Genomic DNA, 27,001 nt, shown 5'->3' with positions numbered 1-27,001 from the left:
AGTCATAATATATGTTCACCCTAATGGTATGGTGTCCAAGTCTGCTATAACATCCTCTACAGCTAGTAGCTTTATTGAAAATTTCCCAGATCTATCAGCTTCTGTCAGCTGTCTGTCTGAACTCGCTAAATTAGATATTATGACAAATGCTTAGAGGACACTTTGTTTCCATTTTAGATAATGTGGCTCCATTAATGTGGCTCCACCAGCGGCACCAGAATGTAACTGCTGTACCATTTAAGGTGGAATGGTAAATTTAGCAGCTACCTACTGAGACATCAGCATACTACTAGCAATTTTTTAAATGTTTGTTGTGAAGAAAAGGATCATAATACATTGAAATGACATTAAACCAAGATAATACAGGTTATCGTAAATTTAACAGAGAAATTCTCACAGTTGTGTGTTTCTTTGGTCGCTTACACAGCCATCTTGCTAGTTTTTCTTTTTTTCTCATAACACTCCATTTGGAGTGTGCCTCTGAAAAACCTTCATTCAGAGGAGCATGTAGCCCTAACACTTCGCCCTACCCCTCTATCTCAACAAAAATTGGGACCCCGTACCCTGTGAACTCAGAAAACGCACAATTGGACAATTAGCACAATTGCAAAATGAACTAAGAACAGTTACTAAACTCCAGATACCGTCAGCCTACAGCAGCAATGATTTCATGAATTTTTTCGGTAATAAAATTGAATTGATCAGGCAAAGAATTCAAAATGCACAGTTAACCGCTACAAAACTGCTGCCCTACAAAGCTAATCCAGATCTTGAGTGCAGTGTAACTACTGCAAAGAGGCTGGACTCCTTTACCCTATTACAACAAACAGAGCTGTTTAACATCATTTCCTCCTCAAAATCTTCTGAAAGTGTATTAGATCCAATTCCTTTAAGTTTACTCAAAGAGACTTTACCAGAAATACCCAAGCCTCTCTATCCATAATAAGCTCCTCTTTTAGCCTTGGCTATATACAAAAACTCTTAAATAAACTCTTAAATAAGGTCTTAAAGTTTCTACTTGCATAGGAATCGCATAAATGAAAATTTTCAGTCTGGATTTAGGCCTCATCATAGCATGGAGACAGCACTAGTGCAATGTATCTTTGCTGGTTCTACTTGATCTTAAGGTGGCATTTGAAACGATAGACCACGCTATTCTAGTTCTATTTCTTAAGAGCAAACAGTTACTGAATTCCAGGTAAGCAGCAATGGTTTCATTATTTTTTTTTCAATAATAAAATTAAAACCGTAAGGCAAAAGATTCAAAGTGCACAGTTTACTGCATTAGAAAACCTTGTAGGAGTAATAGGAATAGCTCTGATTCTGATTTTACCTGACCGATCTCTATTGGTGAATGTAAACGGCAAATTATCTGTTTGTACAAAAGTAAAGTATGGTGCTCCACAAGGCTCTGTTTTAGGACCTCTATTATTTTCATTATACATGCTACCACTTGGTTCTAATATCAGTAAACATGGCATACATTTCCACTGTTACACTGATGACACACGATTGTATATATTAGCCAAACCAGATAATAAATAGAATTGAGGACTGTTTAAAAGACTGGATGTCAAGTAGCCTCCTCATACGCAACTCAGACAAAACAGAGGTTGTTGTTCTTGGTTCAAAACTGTTAGAAACATGCTGTCTAAATTAATGCTTAAACTTAATAGGTTCTCAGTTGCATCAGGTACATCTGTAAAAGACCTCGGCATAACAATCCGTCCCAATCTGCCCTTTGATGTACATTTAAGCAATGTTACTGGAATAGCTTTCCTTCATCTTCATAATATTGCCAAATTAAGAAATGCACTGTCTCTGCCAGACAGGGGAAAAGCTGGTTCACATCTTTATTACATCAAGGCTGGGTTAGTGTAATGCCCTGTCTGGATGTTCCAGCAACAGCCTTGAGTTTCAGTTTGTCCAGAATGCTGCAGAGTCCTTATGTGAACAAGAAAGTTTGACCACATTAGCCCAGTTTTATCAACTCTACATTGGTTGCCAGTTAAATTCCAAACTGAGTACAAAATTCTTCTACTGATATATAAAGCTCTAAATGGCCTTGCCCCTCTGTGAACTGAATGAAACTTATCTTTTTTATATTCATATTTACAGCATTTGGCAGACGCTCTTATGCAGATCGATTTCATTAATTGGTTTCATCTTACACAGGTAGGCAAAGGTAGTGTTCAGTCTTGGTATAGTGTAGGGTACTTGCCTGGGCGGGGGATAGACCCCCAGTGTACAGCATGAAAGGGGGTAATTATGAACTGTCTACTTAGATCACAAGATGCTGGCTTACTATTACTCGCTATTAAAAGTTACATCACAGGTGTAGAGCCTTTTCTTACAAAGTCCTCCAGCTTTGGAATAACCTCCCAGTAAGTGTTCAGGACTCAGCCTCAGTCTTTAAGTCTAGGCTAAAAACCTACTTGTTTTGTCAAGCATTTGGTAATTAGTTTTTCTCGTTAGATAAAAGGTGCAGATCTGGGGGTTCATTGACATGGATTATGGTAAACTGGTGTTGTCGTCCCTCATTGTTACTCTCTTAACATTGGTTAATCTAGATCCATTGACAGACTGGTGTCTGCCTCTTGATCTTAGGGAGTTTTTCCTGCCACTATTGGCCCCTGGGGATGCTCACTGGGGGTTGGACCCAGAAGCTACTTTGTGAAAATACCTGTTATAAAAAGTGCAAGATAAATAAACTTTGACTTAACTTGGCATTTAGTTGGCGTGAGGATTCTGGCAGTGGCATGCTAAACTCACTGCAGATTAGAGATGAAAGTTCTTAGGAAGAGTAGATGAAAGAGCATTGCTGTTGTCCAGAATAAATGAAAAAAACATGAACAAGATTTTCCAGTAATGTCAACAGTGGAATGTTAAAGACCTCAGATATCGCAACCCATTCTCATTCTCAGCTTCTCATATGTACATTACGATACTGAGGAAAAATGTTTTGTTTATTGTATGAGGTTATATTATGCTGGACAGTCAAAACAACTGTGGATTGAATCTGCAGAAATTAAGCTAATACTCTTTCATTCACTGTTACTCTGGGTGTTGTCCAGCATATTCACTTTTTTGTAGTTTAACAAATAGCTGAAACTATCCTAAAATGATTATTCCATATAAGTTGCACATTTTTTATTTATTTATTTTTTGGAATCCTGTTGCTTAAGTCTTTGTGATATTTGATGTGATGTCATCTCTTCACTGATAAGTAACATGAATAACTAGTAACAATCTGAGAAGGCTTGTAGATTTTAGTTGCCATTAAACAAATAAAGGTTTCAGTAGTTATTACTGTCATTCCCTGCTAACGATAACCACAGAACTCAATGATTTTGATTGCTGAAGCTGTCAATTTCAGAACAAGGAGCATTAGCAGGTAAAGTGGCACACAGCCTTGCTGTTATAGAGCTTTGCTGGCTAACTAGCTAAGCTAATTGGCTTGATTACCGGCCACAATTGTAGATATAAATACATAAATTGGGGTGTCCACTCTTAGCCACAAAGCGTCAGTGTGCCTGCAGGTTTTGATTCTAAAGCAGAGATCACATGATCAGTTGTTTGACTGAAACCAGTTGAATACAGAACTGGATTCAGTGCTGGATGAATAATTGACAGACATTTCTGCATGCTGCTGATTATTTAAATCTCCGATTTACATGGCACTATAGTTGTAAAACACATCCGGTACCGACAGTAGGCTATAATCAGAAGCTGAAAACAGCCATAAGAAGTTTCTGAGTAATATTTTCATTTATGTTAAATGCTTGCAGGTAGTGATGGAATCCATCCGAGCAAAGAGACAGTAGATCGAATACACCATGTTAAGATTTTTAACCTTGATCGAGGTTAAGTACGTTTACATGTGGTATGCAGACAGCTTAACATTGTAAAGTCCAAAGGTAGTGCGGATTCCAGTAGGAACAGTCACACATAAGCAATCCCCTCAATGTGGGAATTACTTCTAAGCTTCATGCACATACACATGTATGGCGCATAAACCCCCCAAAACACAGTACGACAGTGCTAATCGTATGAGTAGATTCTAGATTGAATTAAGTATGTCTGCAGTTACAGTACACATTTGCCCAAAACCAACAATCAATAAAATATTATAAACTACAGTTCCCATCAAATTAAGATATCCTGTATAGGTTATAAAATGACACAAGCTCAATAGAAAACCAGAGGAAAAAATATTACACCAACACGTTCTGTCACCAACCGCATAGCCATATGTATACATAAACATTGCACAAACATTGCTATATTAGCCTGTTTATAATAAAAGTATACCAAATTTCCAAAAAAGTTGAATTGTTGTGAAAAATGTAAATATAAACAAAATGCAATGATGTGCAAATCATTTAAACAGTATATTTCATTGAAAATGTTTCAAAGACAACATATCAAATTTTGAAACTGAGAAATTTGTTTTTTGAAAATATATATGCCCATTTTGAATTTAATGCCAGCAACACGTTCCAAAAAAATTGCGACGGGGGCAACAAACAGCTGGTAAAGTTGTGTAATGCTTACAAAAAAAACACCTGGTGGTTAATTGGCAACAGGTCAATAACATGATTGGGTATAAAAAGATCATCACAGAGAGTCTTTCAGAAGTAAAGTTTGGGAGGGGTTCACCACTCTGTGAAAGACTGCACGATCAAATAGTGCAACAATTCAAGAATAACATTGCTCAACATAAAATAGCAAAGAACTTTTGCGTTTCATCATCTACAGTACATAATAACCTTAAAATCTCTGTATGCAAGGGACAAGGCCAAAAACCAGTATTTGCTGGCCGTGATCTTCAGGCCCTGAGATGGCACTGCATTAAAAACAGACATGATTCTGTAGTGGAAATCACTGCATGAGCTCAGAAACACTTCTGAAAAGACACTGTCTGTGAAAACAGTTCAGCCCTGCATCCAAAAATGCTAATTAAAACTCTCAAAGGCAAAGAAGAAACCATAAACAAACACGATCCAGAAATGCTGCCACCGTCTCTGGGCCCGAGCTCAAATTAAGATTGACTGAGGGGAAGTGGAAAAGTGTCCCGTGGTCCAACAAATCAACATTTGAAATACTTTTTGGAAAACATGGACACCGTGTTCTCCAGTCTAAAGACCACTCAGGTTGTTATCAGTTCACAGTTCAAAAGCCAGTATTCATGATGGTATTATGGTATTAGTGCACATGGCATAGATGACTGGCACATCTGTGAAGGCGCCATTAATGCTGAATGATATATACACGTTTTGGCAAAATATGCTGCCATCCAGACGACGTCTTTTTCAGGGAAGGCCTTGATCATTTCAGCAAGACAATGTCAAACCACATTCTGCATGTATTGCAACAGCATTCCTCCATATTAAAAGAGTCCTGGTGCTAAACTGACCTGCCTACAATCCAGACCTGACACCACTGATAACTTTTGGCACATTATAAAATGAAAAATATGACAAAGGAGACCCTGAACTGTTGAGCAGCTGAAATCCTATGTTTAGCAAAAATGTGAAAACATTTTACTTTCAAAACTACAGCAGTGTCTCCTCAGTTCCCAAACACTTACAGAGTGTTGCCAAAAGAAGAGGCGATGCAGCTCAGTTTTTTGGAATGTGTTGTTGGCATAAAATTCAACATGGGCATATATTTTTCAAAAACCATAAAATTTCTCAGTTTCAACATTTGATTTGTTGTCTTTGTACTATTTTCAAATAAATATAGGGTTTAAATGATATGTACATCATTTAATTTTTTAAAAGTATATTTTGCACAGCATCCCAACTTTTTTGGAAATGGGGTTTATAATTTTAGATGGTAGCTTTCTCAAACTGCCGCTCTGTAATTGTACTGAATGCAGCCTGGCAGCCATTTTGACTGCTCCAAGATGGGGATACTGTTGACGTACATGGCTGATCTGTAAGTACAATGAAATGATTCTGATGAAACATGATCTGTTATAAATAGCTGTATAAATAACAGAAGTTATGAATGATGTGATCAATTGAGTTTTCAGTTCAAAAGCAGAATAACTGAAAGTCTCTCCACATGTTCTGTATTTTATGGTAGGTATTTGCAGAAGGTCAGTATCTGCTGATCCAAAATCACATGTTGGAACATAAACAGATGGACATCCTGTGAGGTAGGCGTGTGCTGTAAGGCCATTTAGAACAAGGAGCAGAAGTAGAACTAAAACTTAAAAATTAAGTTACAGCAAGTGTTGTGTTATTTTTATTTAGGATCCGTGCTGCTGCATATTGTACAAATTCTAGGGGATTTTTTGGTTTTCTATAATGTGCTATTAAACTTTTCTTATGGAAGTATTATTCAGCTGAGGCTGGGGGGAGATGAGTCAGACAGAAAAGTGTCTGAGTGACTATAAGTGAGAAAATATTTTGATCAAAATGAGAAACAGTGAGGAAAAATTAGTTGTTGCTCTGGAATTGAATTTCAGAAATACATTGCTTAGTCTAATATTAGTTTCGCACAAGACTCTAACCATGTCTAGGAGAAGTAAGCGAGATTAAAATGAGATCTATTTTTTCTTTCCTCTAGTCCAACCTGTTTAGCTATGTAGGTCAAGAGAATGCAGTGATCTGTCAGCACAACATTCCACATTCCTCCATCTGTAAAAACAATTCCAGCCCATCCTCCTGTGGTCACATGGAAACCAGATGGGTATAAAGTGAAGATGACATCTTCAACAGTGTCCGTTTGTGAAGACAGCATCATAGACAACATTTAGACAAAGTTTCAGTTAGAAGATGGCTTCCACTTCAGCTCACACCACTTCTGTCCAGACCAACATCCCAGCTCAGACAGGACACAAAGGTGGGTGTTTTAGTGTAAGAAACACATTGCATGTAAATGAATAGGTCCTTATATCTGAGTCAGTTATATAGAAACCATATATTCTGCAAGGATTGCTCTAAATTATATATTTGCTTATTTCATTTTGAGAAGGTATACATGAAGACCAACATGGCAGTGCGTGCAGCATTTTTCTTGCCAATGTTTGGTCTTTGGCAAACAAAATTGATGAACTGTGACTACAAAACACAGATGGATCAGAGAGTAACATCCAGGGTTGGTATAGCTACTGAAAAATTTGTTGCTAACCACTTTGTAGCTACTTTCCCAAAATTTATAGCTAGCTACAATTTAGCTACTTTTCCAGAAAAAGTAGTGGCTACTTTTTAGCTACTTTTTAGAAAAGTAGTGACTACTTTTTAGCTACTTACACAGTGCGATTGTCAGAATCTCCACCTGACACACCAAACAAGCCCAACTGAAAGTGTGAACAAGACACTGCATTTAATCATGTGCCAGAAACATACAATTGAAAAGCTGCAAATAAACAAAAAGATCACCAAAAAGTGAGTTTAAGTGTAGCCAATAATCAAACTTACAGAACCAATGGCTTGATATCCAACAAAAATTTAGACTAGAGGCAAAGTCAATCATTCCATGTTTTTCCTAACAAAAGTCAACAAAAACAACCAAATACAAACCAAACAACTGCTCCAATTGAAACATTTCAGCAAGATACATACAGACATGACATTCAGAGTCCTTTGTTAAACTTCAGTAGCACTTCAGCCTCAAAATTCTCATCATTGACCCTGGCTCTGGTTGAGATGAGAATCAGGCCTGAATAATCTCTCCACTACTGCAGATCTGTTGTGGCTCCACAGCAGAACTAGATTTTTATGTAAAATAACATAATCCTCCTTTACTGTAAAATCATTATGACACACAGTTCTAACAGTTTTCACAATAAATGGTCTTAAACGCTGGAGTTACGCATAATTGCTAATTCACCAACCTTTAATGCTGAAGACTGACGTGCAGACTGCTGGACACACAGCAATGCAGATAACAAAAAGGCAAAGAGAGAGATTTAAGAGGAAAATTGATAATTTGGAGATGAATGGACTTATTTGCATTTATAAGCACTCAGCTGGTTTCCTCATACGTTTATAATCTGCTTCAACTCGTGAAGCTGAAGTCACTTCTCGTTCTCCAGCTTCTCGTTCGAATTGTCCCATTCCACCTTAAATGGCACAGCAGTACTGGCTCATCAGGCACCATTTAATGTGGAATGGGAGAACTTGAACGAGAAGCTGGCAAATGAGAGGCAACTTCAGTCTCGTAAAAAGTCAAACACTGAGAGACATTTTACAAGAAACTCACTGAACAGTTTCCTGAGATGCGAGGAAAGCGGTTACAGCTGAGCTAAAGGTTAAAGCAGAGCAAAGTACGTCAGCGTTTTCATTTATATTTTTAGCCTGAACTATCACATCAGCACATACTGAGAGATATTTACAGCCAAGATGGTAAAACGGACATAAAATGTTGTGGCTCCCAAGGTGGTTTCTTTTTTGTTGAAAGGACAAAATGGCTTAACATTTCGGTTGCCGCCCCCTGAGCTAAGCGTACTAGTAAGGGGTGATTGATCGAACTGTCCACGGCACAGTCAGGATTGCACAGTCGCCACTAGCCCAGTTAACAACCGCGTTCTATAGTTCATTTTGTGCGGATTGCCTGAAGCCTGTAGCAAAATTGTAGCGAAAATTATCGCTATAGCTACACAAAAATTTGTAGGTGCTACAGCTACTAGCTACATTTCATAAAACTGAGCGGCTACAGCTATTAGCTACAAACATTTGTAGTTAGCTACAAAAAGTAGCACACTACTTAGCTACTCCCCCCATCCCTGGTAACATCATTGTTCTCACAGAGATGTGGTTGAACGGGGATGTCCCAACCAGCGCACTGGAGCTGGAGGGATGCAGTGTGTTCAGAGCAGACAGAGTGGCTGAGGACTCCGGTAAAACTAAAGGAGGAGGTCTGTGTGTTTGTAAACAAATCAGGGTGTACGGACTCCACCGTAACTGAAAGTCAGTGCTCTGCTAACTTAGAGTATCTGATGATCAGGTTTCATCCCTTCTATTTACCAAGAGAGCACACAGCTGTTATTGATAATGCAGCCTGCATCTCTCCTGATGCTAATACTAAGCTAGCTATGGAAGAGCTAAATACAGCAATCGGCAAACAACAAATTGCACACCAAGATGGACTTTTTATTGTTGCTGGGGACTTCAGTCACTGTAATGTGTGGCCTGTGCTGCCAAAATTCCACCAGAATGTCTCCTGCCCGACCAGAGGAGACCAAACTCTAGATCATGTCTACACAAACATTGCAGATGCATACAAGGCTGTCCCCCTCCCCCACCTGGGTCAGTCTGATCATGTCTCATTGTTTCTGCTCCCCAAGTATGTGTCACTCATCAAACGTGTGAAAACATCTACAAAGACTGTTGAAGTGTGGACAGAGGAGGCATCTCCTCTCTACAGCATCAGTTTCAGAACAGTGTAGTATGTTCAGCTCTGAAGCCACTACAGACTCTCACACTGACTTGAACACATGCACCTCAGCTGTAATGAATGTCATGTAGTATAATATCAACTCGACATTATCAATGTATTGACAATGTCACTTCTGTCAAGCGGTTGAGAATCTTTCCTAATCAGAAACCTTGAATGAATGCTGAGGTTCGGCTACTGCTGAAGGCATGCAACACTGCTTTCAGATGTGGTGATGCTGAGGCTTACAGCTCAGTTAGGGCAACCCTGAAGAAAGGCATTAGGAAAGCCAAACATGCCTACTAACTCTCTGTTGAAGAGCACTTCCACAATTCTGACCCCCACCACATGTGGAAGGTCATCCAGTCTTTCACAGACTACGGACCTCCCCCATTGATTAGGTCTTGGACTTCCTGACAAATAGACCCCAGTCTGTAAGATTGGGCAGTCATATCTCTTCCACCCTCACGCTGAACAATGGTGTTCCACAAGGCTGTGTGCTGAGTCCTCTGCTCTTTTCCCTGTTTACCCATGACTGCATTCCTCTTCACATATCAAACATCATTATTAAATTTGCAAACAATACCACAGTGGTTGGCTACATCAGGGACAATGATGAATCAAACAACCTCTCCCTCAACACAGACAAAACCAAGGAAAATGGCACAGCGAGCGGCTCCATCTGACATTTTTACTTTTTTACAGTATTTAAGTTTGAGTGTTCATTTAGAGCATTTTGAAGCAAAGTTATGTCTGATTGGACAGTAAACTATTCTAACAGATCCTTGGTTGCCATCGTTGCGACGGTTTAGGTAAGTGGCTCATTTTAAAACAGAACTGAACAGTGTACATATAAACCTGTGTTGTTTACACATCAGCACACAGCAGCTTCTCTGGCTTAAAAACGGAGCTGAATGTTGTTTAACATCCAAATTTCTCAATTCATTTGTCTCATATGTCTGTCTTGTTCACTCATGTTGCATCTCTGAGCGTCAGTTCAGTAAATGTCACCATCATTTATGCTGTCAGTATCAGCAAATTTCTGTGTTTTGTTTGGCTTGGTTGAAGTGATGGGCCACGTGACCCCACTGCCCCACTGCTGCATGATATAGCTGACCGATGGAGGTGCACCAAAGGCAGGGCTAGTGGATGCACAGGCCCGGCTACCGGGCTGCTATACTAAAGGCTAAATCCTGTCACTAGGCTGAGAGTCCGGTGATCCCTTCCATTCTCTCAATAACATTAACTGTATGTGACCACTCAGTGGCAGACGAGCGATTACTGAAAGAAGCAACTCAGCCGTTCAAGTAAGCGGCTCTGTTACAGTTATCGTTTTTGGCTCATATCGCGAACCTAACTCGGTCATGCAGATTTCTCCTGTACAACATCTGGAGAATCCAACCTTTTCTCACTCGAGAGGCCACCCAGGTGCTAGTGCAGTCTCTTGTCATTTCAAGGCTTGACTACTGCAACTCGTTCTTGATTGGTCTTCCTATGCGGCCATCACGCCTCTGCAACTCATCCAGAATGCAGCAGCACGGCCCGTCTTCAATCTCCCTAAGTTCAGTCACGTCACCCCACTGCTGCGCTTCCTTCACTGGCTTCCTGTAGCTGCATGCATCAGATTTAAAACCCTAATGCTTGCCTACAAAGAATCCTCTGGGAGATCACATGACTATTGAGCTTCCCTCACACACAGAGTCCCACTCAGACTCCATCTCCCAGAACCTTCTGGGAGATCACATGACTCCTGACCTTTCCTTACGCTCCAATCGGCGCTCTAGATCTCCTGAATACTGATTCTCTTCACCTGCGCCTCATGTCATATGACTTTCTTAGTTTAGTTTATAAGCCCGGGCTTTAGCCATAGCTAATTGCGTGGTATTGTATCATTTGTGATCTACTAAGTGTTCTGCTATTTGCCTGTATACTGTTTATGACCATTGTTTTCTGTTTTATGACTCTGCCTTTTGCCTTTCCCCTTTGGACTGTTTGCCTTTCTTGTTTGACTCCTGTTTTTGACCTTTTTGCGTGTTTTCCTCAACACTGCCATTTTGCTTAACCCTCTTGGATTGTTTGTCCTTGGTTATGATCGTCTGTTTGTATTTGCTGCTCCTTTTGGAATTGACCCCTGCCTGTTTTCTGACTACAAACATGGATTCTGATTCTAACAGTAAAGCCTCAATTGTGTTTTCTAACCGCAAGCGTCTGACTCTTTTTGGCACATTACACTTGTGTTTAAGTGCCAGTGTTGGTGCCAATACCGATACAGTATTACAGAGCTCAATAACAATAAGATTAATGACTGATCATCATACTGATTTATCTCTATTCAGGCTTTAGCAGAGCTCAGTAACACAGATTAATTACTGATCTCATTGATTTATCAGTCTGCTCAGGCTTTAGCAGGAACCTCAGTGTTTGAAAATAAGCTGCTAATTTAGGTCCTCTTTGTTTAATGGGTAAGTGTTTGAAGTTTTCTCCTAAAAATCTAAAAAATAAATATTTTAAATATTGCCTTTACCGATGTAACCTGGACTGAATACACACACACACGATCTAAACCGCTTATCTTTCTGGGTCACGGTGGGGTGCTGGAGCCTATCCCAGCTGTCATTGGGCGGAAGGCAGGATACACCCTGGACAGATCTGGACTGAATACAGATACTTAATTTTTGCATTCTGAATTTGTATTCCCTATACATGTATTCCGTTACATCCCAACCCTGTGAATCGGCACCAATTTTAGATTTGCAAAATTTTAGGCTTTCCTAAATTTTGATTACTCAATTTCAGAATTTCCCATTTTCTCTTGATCTTCTCTATATATGTTGCTGAATTCAGAGGAGGAGCTGGGCGAGTTTGACCTGCGTAAATATGAACAACCAGAGGAATGTCTTCTGGAGCTGCTGCCAAAGGTTGAAGCATCCAGAAAAGTTGTGTGAGTATTTTAAGTTATGAATGTTTTACTGTATGGTTTGTAACTTTAATGTAAAACAGGAAAAATGCATCCCAATACCTAAATGTATTGATGTCTTAAATATTACATTATATACAGCTGAATAATAACAGGCACCCTTGGCAAAAATATGTAAATAATCCCGTATGTAACGATTGGGGCATGTAGGCAGGCTGTGTGTGCTGAGTGGATTTGTAAGTTGCAATCCAAATCTCACAAGCTCTATTTGGACAGCTAAGTTTTACATGGGGAGGAGGGGTACTGTAATTATTAATGACGTTTCTTGATTCTTGATTTCAGTCCAGTCCGAATCTGTCACGTCAGTCATTTTTACCGACTCTGCATTCCCATGTCAATAAACATTCCACTGCCTTTTACCTGTGAATCTGTGTCTGTAAAATTGCAATCATATCCTGTGGAACAGATGTTTCTTAAGTAAGGATGCACTCAAAGAAGAGTTTACTAATGTTCTCTGACAAATCTGAAGTCAGCATCTTATTCATCAGCTTCTTATTCAAATTTTCCCATTCCACCTGAAATGGGGCAGCAGTTATTATTATAACGCCTGATGCACCAGAATGTAGCTGCTGCACAAATTAAGGTGTAACTAGTAAATTTGAAGAAGCTGGCAAATAGGAAGCGGACTTTGGCCTCATTGGTAGCTAAAATCAGGCTGAAATGTAACATCACTGTCCTGTCTCATGTACAATCCAGAACATGTACAGATTACAGACAAAAAGTTTGATTTTATCCAGTAATGTTCACTGTTTTCTATGAATTTCCAAGCTAATGGCAATGCTAATGACTCACTGTATTTACTTAAGACAGAAGGGTTAATGGCTAGGGTAAATGGGGGAAAAAATAGCTAAATTAAATATTTTAATATATTTTCTACTCTTTTCTGGAGTAAAGATGGTGCATTAATCAATCAGCCACTCCTATCTCTGCTATTTATACCAAGATTTCTTATCCTGTATGAATCACTCATTGTTTTGCCAAGTCTTTGACAAGAACAATATCCTGTGTCCTGTGTCACTCTGTATGATCGTTCCTTGATAAAAGTGCAAGTATGCTAGTAGGGCTCCAGACAAAAAATTAGCTTTAGAAGCCACTGGATACTAAAGGAAAAAAAAAATCAGGCACCAGTAGGTTTTAGGTGCCAGATAATAATATGCAAAAAATTAAGATTTTCAACACACAGTTCAGTTCTCAGACATAGAAAGTCTTGCTTTTCTTTTTGGCACGCATGTTAACTGGTCAGTGCTTTCACACAGGCTCCATGTGTGAACCCACAGAACGTCCCAGATGCTTGTGTGAATTGGGCGTAAGGGAGTTTCCGTAAGAGCACTCTGCAATAATGAAATCGCATGCATTTTTATGCATTTCACTATTGCCATGTTTTCTCACAGTCTCTTTTTTGAAATTATTTGTTGCTGTTAAGATTTGTATTTTTCCAGCTGTGTCTTTGCTTGCTTTCAAAAAGAATTTGCAATATACTCTGCTTTGTTATCATACCTGAACCAGGCAAATTCCTGAAGACAAGAAGTTCTGAAATCTTTGTGGTTGTACTTTTGCATAAAGTGCTTGAAGTGGGCTGTTGTTCAAGCACATCTGAGTCAGACTGGGGTTGAGCAGATGACAATTAAGGTCTGACAGAGACTGTGTGAAAAAATCTGATATTTTTTTGCTTCGCCATCTTCTACATGCCGACGTTCGCTGTAAAAAGCTGAGCTTGGCCCAGCTGCTTTGTTTATTGCATTTTGCAGCTCTGGCTGTAATCCCGCAAGCAAGTTTTTTTGATAGGCTGTAGCGTCACATGAACACTTCTGCCTATCAGTTGCATTTTTAGATGAAAAATGATAAAGGAAAATATATAAAAACAAATGAGTAATAATTACAGAAAAACAGTAATACATAGTTACTCATGAAAAAATAAATAAATAAATAATCCAAAGTTGTTACTTGTCGCCACTGGTGAGTTGATTAATTTTATTGCTCACACATTAATAATTGTGGTCGCAACTGCAACCATTTCATTCTCAGTCTGGAGTCCTGGATCAGTCACCTGGTCAGAGCCATGCTTCAGGGCTTTGTGTGATTAACCCTTGGTTCACTAAGACCACTTCTCTGGCCTGCAGCCAACACTTGGTCCCTGGTGCCACAAAGAATTCTTGGCAAAAAGAAGTTTATTAAATAATAGTATATGAGAACAAAATATATATTGTGGCGTCATTGTAGAAGAAGACAACATGGGAAACGGAGTGCTTCAGACAAGCACAGCAGGGGAAACCTGCTGCACAGCATTAACAAATACACAGGGGTCGCCAGCTGGTCACTTCTAGTACTACACAGTCCATTCATTGTAGACACCGCAGACTCACCTTCTACTCCAAAGCCCAGCACAATACAGCACACACAATACAGCACACACAACAGTGCTGCACTTCTTAAAGTGAAAATCAACAAATTCTTTACACATTTAAACTAACAACTAACAACACCAAACAACACAACAGCTGCATGAGCCTTCGTGTGTGGCCATCTGCCTAGGTGCACATCTCCAGAGCCTCTTGGTGCCAGTGCCACCCAGTATCAGGACACTACCATATTGATGCAATACAACTTACATGCAACAATATAAAGTAAACAAACAAAAAACATTTATTACACGTGTTGTATACATGTAGCCCATGGAAGTTCATTCCAGTATTTCCATTTAAAATAAGAACGGTGATCTTTCATGCAAAACAGCTTCCTCGTTCACTTGCCATTGGCTGTATGCATACTGGACTACTTTGTGTGTGAATTTCAGTTGGCATATCATCATTTCTCTCCTAGACTGTGTGGTTGTAATCTCTCAGAAGAAAGCTGTGCAGCTCTGACCTCAGCTCTCAGAAACTCCTCAAATATGAGAGAGCTGGACCTGAGTAAGACTGAACTGCAAGATGTAGATGTTAAGCTGCTCTCTGCTGCATTGGAGAATCCTCACTGTAAACTGGAGAAACTGGGGTGAGTTTTTAACTACCTCCCATAAATCTCTTGGGATTTGGATGATCTAGAGCAGGGGTCTTTAATTAAAATTTAATAAGGTCCAGTTAGAGAAAATATCCTCAAGCAAAGGTCCGGAACATCATAATGTCTAACTTGCATCATGATTCACTGCCATATACTGTATGCTGACGTAGCCTAGTAGGTATATCAAGATCTTAGGTAGTCAACAACTGAATGTCAAATCAAATAAAGTACAATTCAGTAATATTTCAAGAATATTTATTGTCAGTTTTCTTTTTTTTAGAGCATGTCATGTTTCATAACTTCCCTCTGACTCACTTTCTTCTCTGACTTTCCACAATGATGGGAAGGAAACACAGAGTAGCTCCTCAGTGTGAGGATCCTGTTCACCTTTTAAACAACCTAAATATGTTCTATTCTAGATTTGTAGATTAGTAATGTAGATTATTTTTACCAAAAGGCAAGGCAGAGGCTCTCTTTCCTCTGAGCAGTTTTAACACCAGCAAACATACTCTGATCATGGTTTACAGGTTACTTATAGAGAGTGTTCTCAGTTTCAACACTGTGTCCTGCTATGGGAACCTCTCAATTAAGCAAAGAAACAAACTGGCCCAGGTGGTCAACCAAGCTAGTAAGATCATTAGAGATAAACAACTGTCACTCCAGAACTTATACATCCGATCCATAACTAAAAAGGCAACCCAGGTCTACAAGGACCCTACCCACCCCCCTCATTCATCATTCCAGGTGCTGCCATTGGGCAGGAGATTTAAGGTCCCACTAGCCGGAAAAAATGGATACAAAAAAATCATTTGTGCCCTGCTACATGGTTATCATGCTACCCCATACACCTGCCTATGAAACTCTGATCAATCTGTGATTTAACTTATTCTCCTTACAAAGACTGACATTAGACCATCCAAAGGAAAGTATATATATGAACGGCTGTTTCCCAAAGACTTAAAAGGATATTATATAATGTTCCAAACTACAAAAGAAAAACTTTTAGCTGCATAGACAGCCCCAGCTTCACAGATGAACCATTTCTATAGATGATTTAAGAGGCAATGGCCCTGGCACAGACATCTCTCCCTCCACAAGTACTATACAAACCAATTAGTTCCAGTGTTTACAGACATATTTAATCAGTCTATGCACTGTAACATTGTGCACTGTTCCTGCTTGTTTTAAGACATCCTGTCTGTACCAGTAGAACCAAAGATCATAGGCCTGAATGACTGTAGGCCATTGGCTTTAGGATCAGTTGTAATAAAGATTTTTGAGTGACTTGATCCCTCTCCTTTCCTATTCCTCCAAAAAAACACTTCCAGACAAATCAGAACACCCCTCAAAAACCTTTTCCCCACAGGCAGTACCACTCAATCAGGCACTAAAATTAATCTCAAAGATGTCTGAGCACAAACCAGTCAGGTTCATCAATGGCAGACTTGACAATCCACTGGTTTATGGACCTCCCTTTGTGCACAGGTGCATGCTTAAACATGTCCACCAGATTGTTGCCACATAGTTGTGTGTGTGTGTGTGTGTGTGTGTATGTTGAGTTTTTCTGATGTATCATCATTTTCACCCAGGTTATGTCAGTGTAATCTTACAGAGGAAAGTTGTGCAGCTCTAGCCTCAGCTCTCAGCTCAGAATCCACTAGCCTGAGAGAACTGGACCTGAGTTACACTAATCTGCAGGATTCAGGAGTGAAGCTGCTCTCTGCTGGACTGGAGAATCCACACTGTAAACTGGAGACACTGAGGTGAGTAAGGTAATTTTTTGTTTGTTATTTTTCTGAATGTGGATGTGCTATTTACTTTGTCTCTCTCCCACATGCACACACACACACACACACACACACACACACACACACACAAACAAACAATCACATTAATGGACACGCGTATATATGTGTTTTGTGCATTGTGTGGGTACATTTTGATTTTGTTCTTTTATCACAAGGGAGAGAAAAGCTAGACATTTACAGAGCCCAAAACGGCGAGCACACAGCGAGTATGCTCAAAACATAATATAAACAAATGGAAAGTGGTATGGTTTTTTTTTTGGTTTAGTTTAAGCATTAGCATTGAGGGAAAAAGGTTTGTTAATGTTTTCAGTCAAAAAAAAAAGAAGGTAAAAAAAATGTTTTTCCTTCTCCTGTAAAGTTTTTTGGAGAGATTTTGTTCTGACAGTGACAATGCCCACCAAACAACCCATGCATTCTGTGTTTGCAGAAATGCTTGTTAGAGGCTGTTTTTAGAGAGAAAAGGACATTTGGAGATGCCACCTGAGATCCTTTACTTAGAATTGAATAACCACATAAAGAGGCGAGTTTAACAGTCATTTTTTTTAATGAAGCATGAACAATTTGTCCACAAATCTGATGTATACACTGGAGCTCAGGTGGTGTCTCTTCAGTGATATGCAGTGTTAAAAATGATTTTAAAAAATATGGAGAACACCTAATATTTTTGGCTTTCAGCAGTAAATTTTAAGCATATGGCATTATGTTTGTGATCATAAACACATTTTCTGTTAATTTTAGGGAGCCTTTACAAAACGCTTCACATTTATTTCATGCAGTTACTCAATAATAAGCTAAAATACATTTTAAAATACATTTTAAAAGAACAAAATACCCATAAACAAATATTGTTCCGTTACACTTTATAATAACAGCCCATATAAACAGCAATGCAATCATTGTCTGATAGTTTGGTAATACATTGGCTAATATTTAACATTTACGCCAAGTGCCAGATCTGTAATTTCAGCTAACAGATGCCTGTGGTGACTAGCATCGTGTTGAATGATGCAGGGAGAAGTGGGGCCATCCTACCCACCCAGAGAGCGAGGCCAATTGTGCTCTCTTGGACACCCGGCTACAGACGACTGTAGCATCACCAGGGATCAAACTTGTGATGTCCTAATGACAGGGCCAATGCTTAGACGGTTGCGTCACTTGGGAGCCCAAGACATTTAATTTCTAGCAAGAGTGTTGGTTTAGCATGTAAAGATCCGGACTCAGCTTAGTTCACTGTAGGAGTGTTTTGGCGTATCCTTCACCAGATTTTAAAAAGCCTTTAAAGAACTAGACAAAAAAACTGGCAGGAATTCAGCATTGATTGAAAGAAAGAATAATAAACATTAAACAACAGCTAAAATGTAGCTAAAACATACAAAAATTATATTAAAAGTGTAATCAAGTAAAACAGTTGCAGGCTGATTGAAGGAGGTTGGAGACTAAGGCCCAAACCCATTTCACCCCTTGCCCCTACGACTTACCACTTAGCCCTCTGTTTTGTGCATTCACGTCTAGGGTTAGGGTGTCCCAATTTTTGTTGAGATAGATGGGTAGGGCGAAGTGTTAGGGTTATATAGCCCTCCAAACAGAGCTTTTTTCTGAGGCACACTCCAAACGGAGTGTTATGAGAAAAAAAAGAAAAGCCAGCAAGATGGCTGCATGAGCGACCAAAGAAACCCACGAATCTAAAAATTTTCTCCGTTAAAAAAATTGTGTTATCCATTGTATTATCTTAGTTTAATGTTGTTTTAATGTATTGTATACGTTTTCTTCATAACTAGCATAAAAAATCACTAATAGCATGCTAATGCCTTAAATAGTCCACCATTATTGATGCCTGAAGTGCCAGAATGTAACTGCTGCTCCATTTAAGGTGGAACGGGAAAATTCAAACAAGAAGCTGGCAAATAGTGGACTTCAGCTTCGTATCACCAAAGAATTAGCGGTGGACGATAATAAATAATTGTCTTATACCCCCTTCTTGAAAGCATATGATGCCCTAAATGTAACTAGAGCCCAGCAGTGAGAAGCTGAACTTTTCCCTTCTCTGCTGTCACTGCAGACGGGCCGGGTCGCCTACAGAGCAGAGCTAGTAGCCTGTTAATAAAGCAATGTTTGTTTGTTTTTTTATTTGAGGGTCCCATTTCGTAGGGGTAAAAAAAAGAAATGGGATTGGGCCGAAGTTTATAATGTTCATGTGACAGCAGAGAGCGAACCTTTAGAGTTTCCCGTAATGAATTCCAACTCGCTGGTGCTCTGGAGAAGAAAGCAGATTTTCCCAGCTCTGTAAAAGCTCTCAGCACCTGAAGGGTCCGATCACTGGAATGAGTCTGATAAACTGCATTATTTACACTGAGTAGTTTTGTGATGTACGATGGCCAGTGAGTACTTTATAGATAAAAAAGAAGCCAATGTGTTTCCTGACGCAAAGTCAGAGATGACCAGCCAACCTTTTCATACAGCACACAGTGATGGGCATAGCAGGGGTCAGCAGTACTCTTAAGGCAGAGTGAGGTTGACCACTGGTGTTGGGCATTCCAATTCATCCCAAAGGTGTTCAGTGGTCTCTGCACAGGCCAGTCAGGTTCATCCAAGGCAAACTCAGTGAACCATTTCTTTATGGACTGTTTTGTGTACATAGGCATTGTCATGCTTGAATGCTGCTAGCTCTGCTCGCAGCAGAACAGATTTGATTTCAGAGTTGAGATTTCAGAGTTCTGATTTCAGAGATGCTTCACTGAAACAAGTTTAGATGATAATGACTCAACTCTGAGGAAGCTGCTGGTGTTGAGGAGAAAAGTGGAAATAAATGTGTTGTGTGCTGTACAGAACTGTAGCTGCCTAGTTAAGCTAATGCTAGACAGCTCCTCCTAGCTACATAGTAAGATCTAAACACCCCAGTAGGCATGATTTGACTAGCTGTTGCTTTGCTATCACAAGTACAGACAATAAAAACTATATCATTGAGAGCTAAGCTGACTGATTAGTGTTGGAGTGACAAGAAGCTGAAATCAAACCTGTTCTGTAGTGTTTTAAGCTGTAGCTTATGTTAAGGCCTAAAAAACACTGGTTTAGAGGATAAAGACTAATTTCTGAGATCACAAATTTGAATGTCTGGTGCTGAAGTGACAGAAAGATGAAAAAAATAAATTGTCCTGTGGCGATAAGAGCTGTACTCTTCTGGGTCATGCTGATGTTAGCATAGCTAGCTGGCTACAGGTGCAACCCACCACAGTACAGACTCAGAAACTGAGTTTCAGTAACTGATGCTCAGGTAACACCCATTCAAGGATCTGAGAGCACACCAAGTGTTGGAGTGACGAACAGAATCAAACGTGTTCTGTGTTAGATGTGTGTGTAGGTATTAGGCTGTTAGCAGTTAACCACTCTTTCGTGTAGTGTTCTTCATTATTTCCTGGCTCTGATTTGGCAGTACAGAGGATGGAAACTGGAACTGGAACTGGTCTCGCAAGTCTGCATCAGTACGGAATAGCACAGTATGGCCCTGAGAAGTTTTGGCTCTACAGTAGAAAAAGGCCATAATGTTTCTGTGTGTGTGTGTATGTGTATGTCTTGAACTGTAAATGTGAATTGTTATTCTTTTTCTCTCTGCAGTCTGAGTGGCTGCAGGATTAAAAAGGAAGACTGGCATGCTCTGATTAAAGCTCTGAAAAACAACCCAGCACACCTGAGAAAGCTGGATCTGAGCAGGCTAACAGTATTTCCAGAACTGGAGGAGTTGCCTGATCTACTGCAGGATCCACAGTGAGTTACTGACACACACAGTAAAACAGAGGAGTGTAGTATGAAGTGGCATTTCTGGGAATGATTAACACTTTTAGGATATAGAAAGTGCAAAATACATTTCATCAAAAAGTAAGGATGATGGATAAAATTGTTAATCATTCCTCATTCACCAAATATTGAAATGTATTTTAAAGGCAAGCCTATTTCATATTTATTTGAGCTTCTTAGTTGGTTGCATTATTCTTTTGTTTGACATTAGATTACTCTGTTACTTTTGTAATAGATATTTCTAAAGTAACAAAGCAATGTACTGTAATATGTTTTTATATTGTCTCGATGGTGATAAAACTGAAGCTCTGAAATGCTGAAAAAAAGCATGTTTCAAAGTCAAATTTCCATTGTTTATCAGTGGAGCTGATAAAATGGACAATGAGCATAGATACAAGGAGGTGGTCATAATGTTACACCTGATTTTTTTTTCTTTTCTTTATTTTCACAGTTTTTGTTTTTTTGAGTAATATGTATCGGGAGGAAAAAAATAAAATATAATTTGTAATATTAAATGTAACTTTTGCACAGGCCACACTTTTATGTTTTTGTATATTTAATTCAGTAAATATACAGTAGTTGTGCATTAAAATGTGCAGAAGTGTGTTCTCTGTAGAAGAGGTGTTAACTTATTTTCACTTAGACAATCAAATAAACATGGAATTTGACCGGGGTGCCCAAACTTTTTCATACAAGCGTAGGTATCGGTACAAATGTTACGTTGTAAAATAATCAAAATGGCCACATGCAACAGTAAATAATTATAGATTAAGTGTCTGAGGAATAGAGAGTGCAAATGTGTAGAAAGAGAGTAATACAGTAAATAGTAATGCTGCCCTGAATTTAGAGGAATTTGCTCTCCTGATTGTAAGTTGTAGTGTTTGGTAGAAGTGTTTTCTTTTGTGCCATTAGAGTGGGTTATTTTAGCCTGTAAGCCTCTGTTTAGAATCACATATTAACTGCTTTGAGAACATGACTGATCCGAATAGACAAAAGTGTTCAAACAACTGAGAAAACAACTGTGTGTGTTGAGCTATGAATGTGAAGAGTTTTTCTTCTCTCTGCAGGCTGGAACTTGATGGGCAATTAGATAACATTGATCCTGTGATGAAAGCTTTGGAATTAGATTTATTATTATGGAACAGAGAAGAAGAACAAGAAAAACTAGAAGAGTCAGGAGTGAAGGAGCTCTCTGATCTACTGAAGGATCCACACTGTAAAGTAGAGACACTACGGTGAGTTACTGACAGTTTTCATTTAGGAGCTGTTAAGTTCCATAGAATCCTCATTTGTCTTCTCCTGTCCTTTGTATTCAGAGTTGATTTATGTGCATGTAGTTTGAGATGATACTGAAATCGTGTGCATGAGTATTCCGAGTACAGAGGAACCTACAGACAAAAAAGAGGTGTGTCTGTAATTCAAACTCTGAACTTTTCAGTTGCATGATATCCAGTCTATCCAGGAGCCATATTAAGTCCAGCTCACTTAAATGGCTACAAAAAACAACCAAATAAAATAAAAAATAAATACAGAAAAATAATTTAGATATTGCAATATTTATGCAAAAACAAATATATTCATATCATAATTACTTAAAATTTTAATGTTTAAATATTGTTTAAATAGAATATAATTAATTCTAAAAGGAAATTTTGGAATAAATGTATTAACCTGCCTATAAAGCTATTGATAGTATTGAATATGAGATTCCCTACAGTTGTAAGATCACAAGCAGTACTACAGTTTTGCAGTTGGGTCATGAGTTTCATGTCAACTCGTTTATAGTCTGAAAGGACACAACATGGGTTTACATGAAAAGCATTCAAGCAAGCATATATTTCAAGAACCAAGCAAAATTTCAAAGCTGTTTTCTTTGATGTAGTTAAGCTAAACAGTTAAAAACATTCTAAATTGTCTGAAATACTGAGTTTTACTTTTACTTTTTCATTGTTTCATTCAAAGTATTTATTCAAGTTAAATAAAACTAGTTGTTTGTTCCCAAAACAGGTTAATATATTTTTGTGTCACAGCATAAAAACTTCTTAGTATTATGTAGTATTCATACATTATTTTCAAATGAATTATTAATCTTTACATGCAATATTTTAAGCCATAGGCTTTTTATAGGCCTCTTTGACTGTTTTATCAAAATGTACTAACTGTATTTCCTTCAGTAACACATTATTTGAAGGGTGTATACATAAGACATTCATAACATCTTACATAAACACACACTTACATAACATGCTCATGAATGTTTATTTAAACATTCATAAAGTATGCATGTTTCACATGACATTAATATGGACTACTGTGCAAGTAAAATGTCTCATTTCTGGACAGGCAAATTAAAAATGACCTGGCCATGAAGCATTTCCTTCAGACTTTTTCCTGAATAACAATAGTTATGATTAATAAATAGAATGTGATTAATATAGGACAATTACAGGTGTGCTTTTTTTTTAACATGAGGTATTTGCCTATAGTCTATTATCAATCTTTTCTAACACTCCAGAGAAGCCACATCATATTTTGATGGGTAATATATTGTTTTCCTTGTTATTATGAGATGTTATGTTGCGAATGTCTTACTGTTTACATTCTAATCATCTAATGCAGTCAGGGCAGGATGTTCACAATAGAAGAGAGAGCAGTTCAGTGCAACTCTGAAGGAGACTCTTTAAATGTCATTTTTGTCTTGTGTAACATATTTATTTCATATTCTACATATTATTGTGATTTTATTGTTTAAAACCCAGTTGCCTTTTTAATCCCAAGAGATTTTATTTATGAGATATTGTGAGTTCACAGATGTGTAGATTCCGAAATCGTGTAATATATTTTTTAATAAATGTAGTTGTCCTGGCACCTGCTTGATCTTTAATCAGTTTAATCATTATACTAAATATGATATGATAAATGTAAATATGATTTTTATTGCCTAAGAATCCTTAAAAATTTTAAAATGGATGACTCTGAACATTTCAACCCGTAATTGTGTGATGGCCCCAACACTGCAGCTTGCAGTGATAAGCGGCAGCGCTGTTTTCATCTCAGTTAAAAATAATCACTAGGAAGTGCAGTTTAGTGAAGGCTGTGGTTGTAGTTTATTGTTCTTCATTTCACCACAAAACTGCAGCTGCACCGATGAATCTGCTGTTTGCTGATTGTAGTGCCCCACTGTGTAGGGGAGCTACAGTGTCTTCATAATGCACCCAAATTAAAATCAGACCTAATAAGCGCATTTCTGGCCATTATCGCATAAATAAAAACACATCAAAACACGTCAGACAGTTCACAGGACAAATAACCCATCTGTATCTATGTCATATATTTTGTTTGCACACAAATAAAAAATAAGCATGCACACAATTAAAACATTTGCATGATAAAAAGAAAACGAAAGAACAAACCAAGAAATCCTGGCCATAAATAAAAGAAAATGTACCCACGACCTAAAGAAAACATGCGCACTCAAAGAAAATGAGAGAACAAATTGTTAATCATGGGAATGAATTAAGGAATTGTGACCATGAATAACAAAAAATGTACATACAAACTCAAAACGTTCACTCAGATTAAGTTTTACTTTTACCCCGTCTGCTCTGCGGCTCCACAATTATCTGTATTTAGTTGTAAATTTCTAATTACCAGTGCTAAACTCAGAGTCTGAGTCAATCCAAGGACTGTTTGAGACACAAGGAGAGGTTCCAGATTGTACATGTGCAGTGGGGGATTTAATTTGGTAATTTAAATGGACATAAATGCAGGATCTGAATGGTGATCGTTGTGATGGGTGAATTGTGTCGCTGTTTTAACCTTTTTGTTGCAATATGAATGCTAAAGCAAATATAGCAGTGGATTTGGCTGTTTCAGGTGCTGGATTGCTGACTGGTGCTTGTTTACAGCTGGATTTTCTCACTGTATAGTGACAGCTGGGTCTGCTGAGTGTTCTGATGTTTGAATCATGTTACTAGTTTAGCCCTTTGTTGGAATGTGAAGGCTAAAAGCAGAGCAATATCATCTGGACTATGGGTTTTTTTTTCGAGCTGGATTAATCACTGATGCTGATGTCATAGCTTGGTGACACTCAGATAAATATTTCTAGTAGGTGATGCTTGTGTGAGTGTTGAGCTGTAAGTGTGAAGAGTTTTTTTTTCTTGTCTCTGCAGGCTGACATACTGCAACATTGCAGAGGAAAGCTATACTGATCTGTTTCAAGCTCTGAAATCAAATCCGTCATCACAGCTGAGAGAACTGGATTTGAACCAGAGTAAACTAGGAGATTCAGGAGTGAAGAAGCTCTGTGAACTACTGAAGATTCCACACTGTAAACTGGAGAAACTACGGTGAGTTATGACTCATACACACACACACACACACACACAAAAATATTATTATTAGAGTTATCGATGTTGTATTAATCTGGAAATCATCAGATCTTCTAATTACATTATTGCCTGCATTTGTGTGTGTGTGTGTGTGTGTTTTCTTGGAGATTTCCTGAGTCATTATATTTGTCCGTACATCATGTTCCTGTGATGTTTCATCCCTAAAGCCAAAGTTAAGAGCTTTACTAACCCAAATTGTTTTGCTTTTGTCTGCACCTCAGCACAGTGAGCCTGCTTGCTCTCCATAAGTGTGGCCACTTACATTACACACCATCAATGTTTATTCAAGTTTTAGATGTAGAATCAACAATAATGTAAATATTATAATGTGTCCTCAGAGAAACAATAATTTATTATGAATACTGTCATCAAACATCAAAACAATAAATGATTAAGCATATGATTCATGAACCGTGAACACCCAAATAACCCTTTGCATGAATAAAGGGTTATTTGCATCATGAAGTTGTTGAAATTGATGAAGAATGTGCTGTAGATGGTTCTAGTATAGAGCCTTTTTGAAAAAGGGTTCTTTTATAGCAGCAAGCTTGACACCATAACAATAGAAGCACCCTTTTTGGTTCTTTAGGTGTTCATGGTTGTATATAGAACCATATTCTTTCATTAAAGAACTCTTTTGTTTTTATTTTTCAGTGGAGACTGCTTAACTTTTTCACTCGTCCATTTTCACTGCAATCTTCACTACAGATTGTTAAATATGTTTTCACTTTTCTTACTGGCATGTTACACTAGGTATTAATTAACCACTGATGTTGACGTCACTGCTCAGTAACACACAGATAAACCTTTATAAATATGTGGGGTGTGTGTGTGTGTGTGTGTGTGTGTGAGTGCTGAGCTGTAAGTGTGAAGTTTTTCTTCTTGTCTCTGCAGGCTGGATTGGTGCAGTATTACAGAGGAAGGCTGTGCTGATCTGTTTAAAGCTTTAAAATTAAACCCTTCATCACACTGAGAGACCTGAGTCTGATTGACAATAATCCAGGAGAGTCAGGAGTGAAGGAGCTCTGTGATCTATTGAAGGATTCGCACTGTAAACTGGAGAAACTAGAGTGAGTTACTGACTACACACACACACACACACACACGCACACACACACAAAATATTATTATTAGTCATTTATGTTATTATAATAATCTGGAAATCCTCAGCTCTTCTAATCACATTACTGCCTGTATGTGTGTGTGTGTGTGTGTGTGTGTGTGTGTGTGTGTTTTATGCGGTAATTTTGTGATGTATTTGCTTATTCGGTGTGAGTGCACAACAAAACAAATAAAAGGAAGTGGAAGCACATCTTTAACAGCTCTAAGATGTAAAATTCCTACCTCAACAAAAGAGGCTTAGAACAGGGTTCATATGCAGCAACACAGACACATCCGTATTAATACTCTAAAGGTGCAGTTATTCAGTTTTCTTTGTCTCAACCAAAGCAGGAAATGATTGCTATGGCTCCATCCACATGTTTTTATACAAATTCTGACATGTCAAATAAAAATCTTTGATGTAAATGGAAGATTTCATAGAAGTGGACCAAAGAAGAAATTAAAGCAACTATCTTATATTTATCTTACCAGCAAAAACCCATAACTTCATTATTAGATAGTAAACGGAGAGGCAGGTGGCTGCATCT

The 27,001-nt window shown here is 38.4% G+C and overlaps 1 protein-coding gene across 1 annotated transcript; it reads left to right on the top strand.

Annotated features, from left to right (window-relative positions):
* The first annotated feature begins 6,745 nt into the window (after positions 1–6,745).
* On the top strand, positions 6,746–22,200 carry LOC118822938 (ribonuclease inhibitor-like). Its single transcript, XM_036592264.1, has 6 exons — positions 6,746–6,852; positions 12,232–12,328; positions 15,185–15,355; positions 16,951–17,124; positions 20,782–20,931; positions 22,029–22,200. Exons 1-6 carry the CDS (start codon positions 6,786–6,788, stop codon positions 22,198–22,200), a joined length of 831 nt encoding a protein of 276 aa, XP_036448157.1. The 5' UTR covers positions 6,746–6,785.
* The last annotated feature ends 4,801 nt before the right edge of the window (positions 22,201–27,001 follow it).

The sequence above is a fragment of the Colossoma macropomum genome, unplaced genomic scaffold, assembly GCF_904425465.1.
Source record: "Colossoma macropomum unplaced genomic scaffold, Colossoma_macropomum, whole genome shotgun sequence".
Taxonomy (NCBI): domain Eukaryota; kingdom Metazoa; phylum Chordata; class Actinopteri; order Characiformes; family Serrasalmidae; genus Colossoma; species Colossoma macropomum.
This window is presented reverse-complemented; position numbering and strand designations above follow the sequence as displayed.